The sequence below is a fragment of the Sparus aurata genome, chromosome 10 (genome assembly GCF_900880675.1).
Source record: "Sparus aurata chromosome 10, fSpaAur1.1, whole genome shotgun sequence".
Classification (NCBI taxonomy): Eukaryota; Metazoa; Chordata; class Actinopteri; order Spariformes; family Sparidae; genus Sparus; species Sparus aurata.
Window position 1 is genome coordinate 3,197,459 of NC_044196.1, and position 12,697 is coordinate 3,210,155.

The 12,697-nt window shown below is 41.8% G+C and overlaps 1 protein-coding gene and 1 long non-coding RNA gene across 2 annotated transcripts; one reads left to right on the plus strand and one right to left on the minus strand.

The window, feature by feature from the left end:
- Positions 1-5,014: 5,014 nt before the first annotated feature.
- On the plus strand, positions 5,015-11,915 carry LOC115590366 (butyrophilin-like protein 2). Its single transcript, XM_030431715.1, has 6 exons — positions 5,015-5,069; positions 5,539-5,892; positions 6,481-6,579; positions 6,768-7,094; positions 11,517-11,791; positions 11,892-11,915. The coding sequence occupies exons 1-6, from the start codon at positions 5,033-5,035 to the stop codon at positions 11,913-11,915; spliced, it is 1,116 nt and encodes a 371-aa protein (XP_030287575.1). The 5' UTR covers positions 5,015-5,032.
- A 7-nt stretch (positions 11,916-11,922) lies between these two features.
- Positions 11,923-12,465, minus strand: LOC115590119 (uncharacterized). The gene is made up of 2 exons (XR_003985684.1): positions 12,362-12,465; positions 11,923-12,023 (listed from the first exon to the last, which is right to left on the minus strand). It is a non-coding gene; the product is annotated as an uncharacterized LOC115590119 (long non-coding RNA).
- Between the last annotated feature and the right edge of the window lie 232 nt (positions 12,466-12,697).

Sequence of the window (12,697 nt, forward strand, 5' to 3'; positions counted from 1 at the left end):
GGATGATAAACATTTTGGCACCGTGAGTGAAAGGGTGTTTGCCGGGAGAAGCTCGCCGTCCGTTACAATATTTGTGTGTTTGAAAATACATGATGAGATGGAGTAGAACTAGTAAAACTACGTCTGGCCTTTGTTACCGCTGCACTGTCAGATACGTGGGGCTTGTCCTATCAGTGGGAGAATGAATGCAAATTTTAAATCCCTATTTCTCTGAGTCGCGGATTTTCACTGTCCACTTTGAAATAGCAATTTACTTGGAAACACGCCATTTTCAATCTTTTACCACCGGCAAAATGTGAATACGCGAACTGCTCAGGAAACGAAAGTGAAAGTTAAAAGTTGCGCTGTAGCGGTGAGTGACCCAGCTGTCTCTGTATCGTTGGCATGGAGATAAGTCCCGTGTCACACGTGCTGACCCAACCAAAACACATGGTGAAGGAATAAAAGTTTGGGGGCCACAAACAGGAGGCCGGCGGGCCTGATGCAGCCCGGGGGCCGCCTATTGAGGATCGCTGACCTAGATTCTTAACGGTTGAGCTTTGAGAAATAACACAGTTGTCCAGAGTTACAGTCACCTGGTCAACATGGTGTCTCTGTCTGGCGGGGGCGATGACCAGCATCTCAGTTTTTTCCGAATTTAGGAGCAGGAAGTTTTCTGACATCCACTTCTTCACTGCATATAGGCAGGTCTCTAGTTTCATGATTTGAGATTTGTCATCAGCTTTAATGGGCACATACAGCTGAGTGTCGTCCGCATAGCAGTGGAAATGTATTCCATAGCTCCGAATAATTTGGCCGAGAGGTGAAATATATAAAGAGAAGAGCAAAGGGCCCAGAACAGAGCCCTGGGGAACTCCATACCTCACAGCAGTAAAAATTGATGACGTACCATTGTAGGAAACACATTGTGTTCTTTCAGACAGGTACGATTTTAGCCAGGCTGTCAGGCCAGAGATGCCAAATTGACTTTCAAGTCTGTCTGACAGTATGCCATGATCTATAGTATCAAATGCAGCGCTGAGATCCAGTAACATGAGCACTGAGGTCGAGTTAGAGTCTAAGCTAAGTAGAATGTCATTTACCACTTTAGTAAGGGCGGTTTCAGTGGAGTGACAGGCTCTGAACGCTGACTGAAAAGGTTCCAGGAGATTATTATTGAGTAGGTAGCCTGAAAGTTGTTGGGACACGACTCTTTCTAAGACTTTAGAGAAGAAGGGAAGGTTGGATACTGGTCGATAGTTATTTAGCGATCCTGGGTCGAGGTGTGGTTTCTTAAGTAGAGGCTGAACCACAGCAGACTTAAAACTAGAAGGGACAACACCAGTCATGAGTGATGAGTTAACAATATTTAACATTGTAGGTCCCAGTGCTGGCCATAGCTCTTTAAACAGTTTTGCCGGAAAGGGGTCCAGGACGCAGGTAGTTGGTTTAGAGGATGAGACAATTTTAGACAGTATCAGAAGGGAGATATTTTCAAAAGTGTTTAGAGCTGAGACTAACTCAGAATCGGCAGCAGGACAATTTTTGACAAGGTTTGACGAGGAAGCCAGAGATGATGAGTTAATTTTAATTCTGATCTCATCAATTTTATTGCAAAAGAAATCTAAGAAATCATTTGCATTAAAGGGTGCACAGCTCACTGACTGTGGTTTTTGAGTAAGTTTAGCCACAGTGTTAAAGAGAAATCTATGATTGTGTTTATTATTGTTTATTAGGCTGGAGAAATATGCTGTTCTAGCAGTATTTAGAGCACGCTTATAGTTTAGTACACTATCATGCCAGGCAAGATAAAAAACCTCCAGTTTAGATTTACGCCATGCTCATTCCATTTTTCTGCAGGCCTGCTTGAGATCTCGGGTTTCGTCAGTGAACCAGGGAGTAGATTTCTTTGGTCGTCTTGTCCTGGTAGAGACCGGTGCCACAGAATCGAGGAGCGAAACAAGTGCTGAGTTCACTTCATTCGTGAGGCTTTCCACAGGTTTTGTCACAGTCGCAAAGGGAGCCAGGACCCCGGGCACTTTATCACTGAGCGTCGCTGTGGTTGCCGGGCTGATAGGACGAGAAGTAAAAACATTAGTGTCATTGACATAGGGACAGGCTAATGACGCTTCAAATGTAATGAGAAAGTGGTCCGACATAGCAGAGGAGACTGAAGCGACGTTCAGGGCTGACACATCTATTCCATGGGAAATGATCAAATCCAGAGTGTTTCCACTGGAGTGAGTGGGTTCATGGACAAGCTGAATAAAGTTGGAAATATCAAGAAGTCTCAAAAAAGCTTTCCCAAGAGGGTCAGAGGGCTTATTTAAGTGAATATTGAAATCCCCAATGATTAGGATTTTGTCTGAGCGAGTCACAAGATCTGCAATAAATTCACTGAATTCTTCTAGGAACTGGGAGTAAGAGGTCTGTACAGTACAACCAGGTGAAGCCTGTTCCCTGGACAAGGCTGTTACTATTTGATGAGGATGGTTTTAAAACCAGAGCCCCAAATAAAGTAAATTTAATGTCCTGGTTGGAGCTTAGGCTGAGAATAGATTTGTAGATTAGAGCAACACCTCCCCCTGTTTAGCGGCCCGAGCAACATGGGCGTAGTTATAGTCAGGAGGAGAGGCTTCATTTAATGGCAGAAAGGTATTTGGTTTCAGCCATGTTTCACATAAACCAATCATGTCCAGCTTATGCTCAGTCATCAGAGCTTTGGCAATATTGTTGTTGAAACTTTCATGCCAATAAAGCCCCTTTGAATTGAATTGAATTGAAAAAAAATTGAGAGAGAGAGAAGCCGCTGCCTCACTGAGAACTCCACCACACACATAGATGAGACGGCTAACAAGTCGTCTTTCACTTATTCAATATGATATATGTAAGGGATAATGCCCGACGAGGTGTCCATAAATGGACGCGGAGGCCTAAGACGCGCGTCGGACGGTTGCCTCCGCGAAGACCATTAAATCCTGTTTATGGACACCTCGAAGGGCATTATCCCGCTTATACCATGGTCACTTGCCAAAGAAAAGAAATTCGGACCATTAATTTACATTTTCATGCGTTTTACAATCAAAATATTAAGTTTTTCACAAGCCATAACTTCGTTTCCCTGGTAATGCCTGAGGGTTTGACTAATACCTGGAACAATCATTACTCTCCCGTAAGTTTCTTATGCAACGGAGACGTTGTTCACTCCTCCAGTAAATAGGACGGACCATAGATACGACTTGGCAACGGGAGATATTCTAGCAAGCTAACGCTATGCTAGCAAGTATCAAAGTCAATAACATTGCGCACGGATGACAAACAGTAAATATAATTTGACAGTATGCTAGCTGACAAGACTAGCTAGCTGACTGGTCATGTCATTGTCCCCAAATCAATAGCAAGATTTTCACGAACAAATGATCGGCCGTGTGTAACGTTACTGTGGCGCAGCCTGAAGTAGAGAGTTGAACAGCGAACGGGATGTGAGATTATTCGCGTATCAGTAAATTTAGAGGGGAAGTGAACTTTCTGCAGCTTGTGTGTTACAGTCGCCACCCTGTGGTGTTCAGAGGATAAGACACTGAAGGACTGACAGCTGAACTCAGTGTTGGAAATATAATATTCAGATTTGATACGCCAGCTAGCGCATTCATTTTACAGCGGTGAACAGACAGGGGTTCAGGGGTTAATGGACACCCTGCAGCCAATCAGGATCCAGTATTCCCCCAGACCATGGTATAAGCTTAAATATGAGTCATATTTCAGAAAAGCACTCATTTGTCCTTGTTAAGCTAACTGCTTGTTAATGAGAGTTAAGAATAATCTAATCCAACAGCTGTCCGTGTGGCTGTTTATCTAAACTTCTTCCAGATATTGAGTTTACTCTAACTTTGCTGTTGTAAACATTGTTGTTCCTACTAACAGTCACAGTAGTTATTTCTTCGAACTGTCACACTTTTAGATGTGTTGCCTGTATTTCTAGTTTGCACTTGCTCGCCCATGATTTTCTTTTTGTTATGCAAGCTGTGTTAATGTGTAACCTTGGAAAGTCGGGAAAGTGGTCTAGGTTATTGTCTAGCTAATGTAGGTCTAAGGCTACGTTAGCTCTGTGTGTGTGTGTGTGTGTGAGTGTGTGTGTGTGTGTGTGTGTGTGTGTGTGGAACCAAGCAGTGATGATACTGTACAGTTTATATGCTGGCTTGTTGTAGGGTAGTAATTAGATGAATGCTTCTGCAAAGATTATAATGTGGCTGGTTTACTATCATGGAAGTGCAGAGTTCAGATTGCTGGAACACGTCACAGATGTGATGTTGTGTTGATCCTCCATGATCTTGTTCTTTAAACTATTTCAACGTAAGTGATCGGTGTCTCTGAGTCTTCATCTCATCTAAATGGTCATACAAACTGAAATTCCACAGCACTCTGCAGATTGATGAAGATGTTTGGTTCTTGTACAGAGAATCAGCAGGACTGAAGGTTCAGCTTCCTGTCTGTCAGTCTGAGGCTGCTTCATGCTCACACAAACTGGACCAACAGCTCTGAAAAGTATGAGGGAACTGAAGCTCCTCCTCTTTCCTCAGAAGTGATCTGTGGCAGTCTGACTTCATTCCAGAGAGCTGCTTTAACAAACTCTGGAGCTCAACTCAACAGTCTGTCGCCCAGAGAGTCACCAGACTCCCTTAACAAATTAGTTAATCAGTATTTACATCAAAGGGAATATTGATCGTCCATTAGTCAATTTTATTTCCATCTGAAGGCTGCTTACACACACACACACACACACACACACACACACACACACACACGTCTGTGTGAGATATTAAAGATAATATCCACAAACGTATCAAAACAAGACATGTTGGACCTGTTTGTTCACATTCCAGCAGCTGCTTCACTGGAAACAGCTCAAAGTGAAAGTTGAGTTCAGTCCTGGTGTCAGTGGACGGTCAGCAGCAGCAAAGTGACGACTGGCTGTGAACTGATGTCCTCCATGTGTTTCTGAAGTGAAGCTCAGTGAAGAGGACTTTGTGCTTGTTGTAGTTGTGACAGGAAGATGAAGATGTTTGTGGTGTTTGTGATCCTCGTGCACGGTAAGATAACCTTCCTCCCTCTGATCTGATCATCACCTCGGTCCAACGTCATGTCTTTAATGTGGATCTGTGTCATCTTCACTTCATCAGTGTGTTTCAGCTGCAGGACCATGTTTTCTTCACAGAAACACATGAAGAACAGATTAAAGGCAGCAGATGTTCACTGTGTCTTTAAACCCTGATGAATGTAGAAGACTGTACAGTCACACTGTCCTCACTTCTGTTCTTCAGGATTAGATCCCTGCAGCTCGCTCACATTCTGATGGCTTCTGTTCACAAACGTGATAATGATGCTTTGCTGACAGCAGCGTCACATGTGGATGTAAATGTTGGCCTTCATTCACACAGAGTCTGAGTTGAGCTTTAGCAGCACAGTTTACAGGCTGCACACACTGCAGAGGACCACATTCACTCATGACATGAAATAAGGCTGCTGTCATTGACCCTCTCTGTCTGTGTGACCTCACAGTTTCCCAGCATGCCTCAGCTGTGGAGGTGTATGACTGGGACCCGTTTGTCCTGCTGCCCTGTGATTTTGACACTGATGGACTGAACGAGTCGTCAGTGGTGTGGAGCCGCTACGATCTCAATCCTTCAACCGTCCACCAGCGTCAGCAGGAAGGTGACGAACTTAAAGACCAAAACCAGTTTTACAGCGGCCGAACATCCATGAAGACTGACGCTCTGGAAACTGGAGACCTCAGCCTCAATCTGACAAAACTCCACCATTCTGACAGCGGCTCCTACACCTGCACCGTCAGATGGTTCAGAATGGGGAAACACAGAGAACTGAGAGTGACGGACGTACAGCTGCAGGTCAAAGGTCAGCAACTAACCCTAAAACCTCCTGTAGATACAGATCAGAGGTCAGAGGTCAGCAACTAACCCTAAAACCTCCTGTAGATACAGATCAGAGGTCAGAGGTCAGCAACTAACCCTAAAACCTCCTGTAGATACAGATCAGAGGTCAGAGGTCAGCAACTAACCCTAAAACCTCCTGTAGATACAGATCAGAGGTCAGAGGTCAGCAACTAACACTAAAACCTCCTGTAGATACAGATCAGAGGTCAGAGGTCAGCAACTAACCCTAAAACCTCCTGTAGATACAGATCAGAGGTCAGAGGTCAGCAACTAACCCTAAAACCTCCTGTAGATACAGATCAGAGGTCAGAGGTCAGCAACTAACCCTAAAACCTCCTGTAGATACAGATCAGAGGTCAGAGGTCAGCAACTAACCCTAAAACCTCCTGTAGATACAGATCAGAGGTCAAAGGTCAGCAACTAACACTAAAACCTCCTGTAGATACAGATCAGAGGTCAGAGGTCAGCAACTAACCCTAAAACCTCCTGTAGATACAGATCAGAGGTCAGAGGTCAGAGGTCATGTTCTTTATGTTTTTGGTTCCCACAGAACGATTCCCATCCTGGGCCAAAGCTCTCCTGGTTCTCCTGGTTCTTGGACTTCTTGTTGGAGCTCTTTTAGTACATTTTAGGCAGTATTTCATGTCAGGTATGTCACTACTACTACACTACCCATCATGCACCTGGGCAGCATCTTTACTCTGGTAGCTCCCTGATTGTTGAGACAGACTCTGAGGTCTGGGATCATAAGAGAAGGATGAGACAGTGAGGTCATGTTACCATCACAGTTCCTGCTGCTGTCTGTTCAGCTGATGTTGTGGTTTGTTGTTCTCTCAGTCAACCAGGTGGAGGTGGATTCAGGGGCGGAGTCTGTCCAGCTGCCCTGCAAAACCATAGTTCACCTGCTGAAAGACACTAAAGTTGAGTGGAGGAATGGAGACAACAGGAAGGTCCATGTGTCTCAGAACGGTTCTGACCAGCCTGAAGAACAGGACATATATTACAGAGGTCGAACAGAGATGAAGAGAAACCTGCTGGAACCTGGAGACCTCAGTCTGACCCTGAAATACCCCAGAGACTGGGACAGTAAGACCTACACCTGCACCGTCTACAACAGGCAGGAACACATCCTGATGAAGAAACAGGTGGTGCTGTGGGTCAAAGGTCAGTTCTCTCTCTCTGTTTCTCTCTTAGTGAGTGTGGGTGTGCATTTCAGTGAGCGAGTGTGTTTCTATCTTTTGTGTGTCTGTGTGTTAGATTTATTTCTGCAGTAGTATTCTGTGCTGTAGTTTTAGTGGATCAGTATCAATCGTCCTCAGCTGGAGACGCTCACACACAGACACAGAGTCAAACTCTGTCCCACTGTTAATTGCTCTGTGGAGGATTGCAGTCCAGCAATCAGAGAAAAAGTCTGTTATGACGGTATAAAGTCCAAATCTAGGATGAACAATGGAGTGGTTATTTTTCTGGACAGTATTGATAAAGTGAGCACGGTTGTTGAACGAGGTGTAGTGATCCAGGACACCTTTGTTCAGGTGGTACCGCTGGTTCATCCAGCCAGAAACATCATTCTGTCCAGAGTTCCTCCGTTCATTAGTAATGAAATGTTGCAGAGAGAACTGGAGAGACACGGACAGTTAATGTCTCCAGTCAAACTGATTCCTCTGGGCTGTAAACCTCCACACCTGAGACATGTTGTCTCCTTCAGAAGGCAGGTCTTCATGGTTCTGAACAACACTGAGGAGTTCAACTGGATGTTGAAGTTCACAGTGGAGGATTTTGATGATACTGTTTATGTGTCTTCTGAGAGGATGAAATGTTTTGGATGAATGAGTCAAATAGTTACTTCTTCTTTTTCCTGCTTTGTTCACTCTTTTCTGTTTTACACCTTGTTTATCTGCTATGGGAGACATAAGAACAGGCAGCTTGAATATAAATGGAGCAAGGGCTGATGGGAAAAGGGCGTCTCTTTTCAAGCTGTGTTCTCTCAACAAGCTGGATGTTATTTTGGTACAGAGACACACAGTACTGCTGATAACCAGACTGACTGGAGGACAGAGTGGACTGCTGAAACCTTCTTCAGTCACAAACCAGTAACAGTTGTGGGGCTGGACTTGTTGTTTCCACAAACTTTCTTCCTCAGTCTGTAGAAAGTGAAGAAGTTATTAAAGGCTGTCTGTTAAAAGTGAGAGCAGTGTGTGAAGACGTAAAGATGGTGTTTATTAATATTGATGCTCCGGCTGTGGGAGTGGAGAGAGTGGTGTTTCTACATGTTTTAAATGAAGTGATTGATAAATGTAATAATGAGGAATATGTATTTATGGGTGGAGGTTGTAACAGTACTGAGGACAGCAGGTCAGAAAGGAACCATGCAGAGCCTCACGCTGCCTCTCACACTCGTCTGCTTCACCTCATGGAGGCTCAGGAGTTGTGTGATGTGTGGAGAGACAAAACACCTGCACACAAAGAACAAGTGCTTCTATATTCAACCTTTAAGGGTTCTATAGCTTGGTACGTATTTGGCACCCTCAAATTGTTCTATATAGAACCGCTTTAGAGGGTTCATTTAAAAGAATCCTTGGGGTTCTTTGTGGCGAGACAAAATGGTTCAATATAGAACCTTTTAAAGTTTCAATAAATATCCCAAACCTTTTATTCCCTTACTGCTTTGGTTGGCCACATTTTTGTTAAATAATTCTACAGAATTACCATGATATGAAGTTAATTGACTACTACTATTACTACAAATTTCAATAAAATAACCAAAAACCTTTAATATTTAAAACCTAAATAACATACAGTCAGTCCTTTTCCACTACCAACCTATTGCAGATTGAAGAAAAAAGAGAAAGATGGTTTCAAATTGACTGTATTGAACATCAAAAAGTAGTTGCACCATATAAAAACAATACAAAACACAACATGAATTGTAGGCTACATTACAAGATATAAGATTTTTTTGGCAAGCCTGGCTATAAGATGAGGCTGTTGTTCACTCATGATGGACTAATATGGACACATGTGCAGACACACATGTAATCTGTATGTACTGTCTAGAGCTTGAATTCAGCTCTGTATGCTACTGCTGTAATATGTTTTGTCAAAGGTCGTAACAAAAGAAAAAAGAGAGAAAAAAAAAAAGAAAAAGTAAATTGCAAAAGACAAGAAAAGATCAAGATGAAGATTTTATCCTGTGGGTAATGGGGGCGGGACTTGATAAGCTTTGGCTTCTCCCGTTTTTCCCTTTCGGCCATGTGTGTTGTATTATTTGAACAATGATGAAATGTGATGCTTATGAATTGACATGCCCGAAATAAATAACATAAATAAATAAATAGTTTATATATAGGCCTATATATATATAACACACACACACACACATACATGATATTTTTATCATATACTTTTCGATTATGGACAGAATGTGCACACAGCTATTGAAGAGATCATAAAAAGTCCATTCTTTAGTTAAATTGTAGGGGTAAAAACATACAAAATAACACAATGAAAGCACATATAGGCTGTGTATATGTAGCCTATAGGCTACTTATAGTAAATACATTGCTGTATATATTATATATATATATATAATATAGCATATTGTTACTTATTTGCAGGGCTTTATTATTCTTTTTATTCATTCATTTATTTATTGTCTGAAACAAGATCTCAGTTATTCCATTCCCAGTCTCTTGTTTTTCATTAAGCACATAAATTTAAGCACTCCCTTTTTCTTTTCTTTTTTACAGAAATGTGATAGAACCTTTTTAGACAGACGGTTCTTTGATAGAGGATATAGAACCTTAGGATTCGATATAGAACCTTGATGAAGCCTTTTTTTAAGAGTGTGGACACACCTGAACATAACTCACTGTCTGTGGCCAGGCTGGATCACTTTATTGTTTTAAACATCATTTTAATGTGTTTAAAAGTTGTGTTATCAGCCCTGTTGGCTTCTCTGATCACTCACTTGTGACAGCTTCTGTTTTTATAACATGTAAACCAACAGTGTCTGTTGGCATTTTAACACGGCCTGACTGGAGGAGAAAAACTGCAAAGAAACACCAAAGTATGAAATCTGAGTTTGTGTCTTTACAACAGTGGTGATTTGGCAGAAACTGGCAGAATAAATCAGAGGAGAGACTTTACTCTGTATAAATAAAGAGTGGAGGCTGTCTGAGGCCCCTCTCACCCCTCACAGTACAGAATGGTTCAGTCCAAACAGCTTAACAGTGGAGTGGCTGCTGATCATCAACATGTCTTTACCCAAGAAAATAAAACCAGGGAGCCTTAAAGGAAAGGAAAAGGCAGAAAGGAAAGAAAGCAAGGAGAGGAAGACAACTCCTCACACATTTCTTTGTAAAGAAAGGTGAGCACAGTTCACAGCTAACACAGTTTAAGAACAGTTAAAGCTGATAATAATGTCAGCAGCTGTAAAGATTGAAGGCAGTCAGACAGCATGAATCTAGTTTCTCAGTTTGAGCAGCAGCAGGTTCCTCATCCTCATCTCATCCTCATTAAAGTGCTGACTCAAAGTTATTATTACAAGTCATCATTTCACATTGAGGTGAAAACAGTTCAAATGTGGAGCGATATTTAGCTCCTTTCCCTGTAAGACAGCAGGACATGTTTGGTATCAGAGGATTCATTTCAGTTTCAAGATTTCTATGATGCTTAAAATCATCTTAAAAACTGTTAATGTAATGTTGATGCAGATGATCCTCCATCATTTTCAGAGGGTTAAAAGAAAGACAAGAACTGAGGTGGAGAATAATTCCAACTTTAAGATCCTGGTGATCAATGAGGCAGAGTTTAATTAACATAAACATGTTCTGTTAATTTATTTTAGAAAACAGACCTTATTCTTCTGTTAAAGGTCGTCTAGCGAGGTGGAAGTGGATTAAAACAAAAATGTCCTACAGAGGTCGAGTTCTCATCACCAACAATTTAGTATGGTCCACTTTATGACATCAGCTGTCATGTGTTGTGTTTGTCTCTGTCATTAACTCTGATGTGAGTCCTGTCTGTCCATGTTGTCTCATCCTGAGACTGTTTCTCATTGTTTCATGGAGTGTTGTCCACTGCTGCCTCTGTTTGTGATGTTGGAACATGTTTTCAGACTATTTGGGGAGTTTGTTTGAAGCAGAAGTTCATTCTGGGCTGCAGGTCCTCTCAGAGAAATAAAGACAAATGGCAGCTTCTTCATTTCATTGTGTGGAGGACAAAGATGTTGGTGTATCTGAGCAGAAGAAACAGAACAGAGACAGCTGTGGATGATGATGCTGTTTTACTGTTTGTAAAAATGTTGAAACTCGTTTAAAACTAGATTTGAATGATTACAGAATGATGAAAGATGTGTAAAGTGTTCCAGTGTGTGGTGTTATAAACATGTGTTCTGTTGTGTTGTTGATGACCAGCTGTTCTTTGGACCTGACTGACATGATTTAGATTCTGTGAATCTTCATTTATTGACCGTGTTGTTTTTTGATTGTGGTTTTTAGAATTTATTTATAATATCTTGAATTTTGAATGAAGTATTGTTGAAATTCAAAATCCTCTCTGTTGCTCTCTTCTTGTGGTGTGTAGTCTTCTCAGTCTACCAGGTGGAGGTGGATTCAGAGGTGGAGTCTGTCCAGCTGCCCTGCAAAACCACAGTTCACCTGCCTGAAGACATTAAAGTGGTGTGGGAGGAGAGATACAGGAAGGTCCATGTGTATCAGAACAGTTCTGACCAGCCTGAAGAACAGGACATATATTACAGAGGTCGAACAGAGATGAAGAGAAACCTGCTGGAACCTGGAGACCTCAGTCTGACCCTGAAATACCCCACAAACTATGACAGTAACACCTACACCTGCACCGTCTACAACAGGGAGGAACACATCCTGATGAAGAAAGATGTGAAGCTGAAGGTCAAAGGTCAGTACTCCCTCTCTGTTTCTCTCTTAGTGAGTGTTATAGCGAACCACAGCCAGACAATGGTGAAGCTTACTGATGTTTTCAAAGAAGCCTTTATTTATGCTCAGCCGTCATCCTTATTTGAACATAAATCTCCTTTCATTCATATCCGTTCTTCTTTCAACACCGTAAGAGCTAAAGGACAGATAAATGAAATAAAATGAGCTCTTATAAAATAAATAAAATTAATCTTTGTAAATGATTCTTACCAAAATATGCCTTATGATAATATATTTGAGCCTTAATCAACATTTCACATGAGATAATGACAATAAAACGTTTGCCACAAACACATAAACAGATTCAAAGACTATTATTAGCTCAACATCACCACCATGAGGCCGAACATATATACACTACACAGAGGCTAACATTAGCATGGCTATTAGCGTACGACATTTAGCATTTTTTCCTACATTAAATCGAACAAATTACACATGGCTGGACATAAAAACATGTTGTTTACACAATACCTTGTTCCCAGTTCCAGCTGGGTGCTTAACCATATGATGTAGAACCCTTTTAGGAGCAAATTATCATGCCTTACTGCACCGTTCACCGTCTGCTCAGAAAAACGTCAAGAAAAAAGAACGATACGGGAGCTTGTTACTTCCGCCGCCTGATCGGCAAAATAAAAGCACAGGAAGTGAATCTCCTTTTACCAGAAAAGTCATTTTTAGAGTTACTTACAAGTGTGGGTGTGCATTTCAGCGAGCGAGTGTGTTTCTATCTTTTGTGTGTCTGTTTGTTAGATTTATTTCTGCAGTAGTATTCTGTGCTGTAGTTTTAGTGGATCAGTATCAATCGTC

Excerpts from the sequence above, each read along its gene's own strand:
- LOC115590366 (XM_030431715.1), top strand. The coding sequence starts at position 5,033 with ATGAAGATGTTTGTGGTGTTTGTGATCCTCGTGCACG. Across the intron at positions 5,893-6,480 it reads CGTACAGCTGCAGGTCAAAG|AACGATTCCCATCCTGGGCC; the intron begins GTCAGCAACTAA and ends TGGTTCCCACAG. Across the intron at positions 7,095-11,516 it reads GGTGGTGCTGTGGGTCAAAG|TCTTCTCAGTCTACCAGGTG; the intron begins GTCAGTTCTCTC and ends TGTGGTGTGTAG.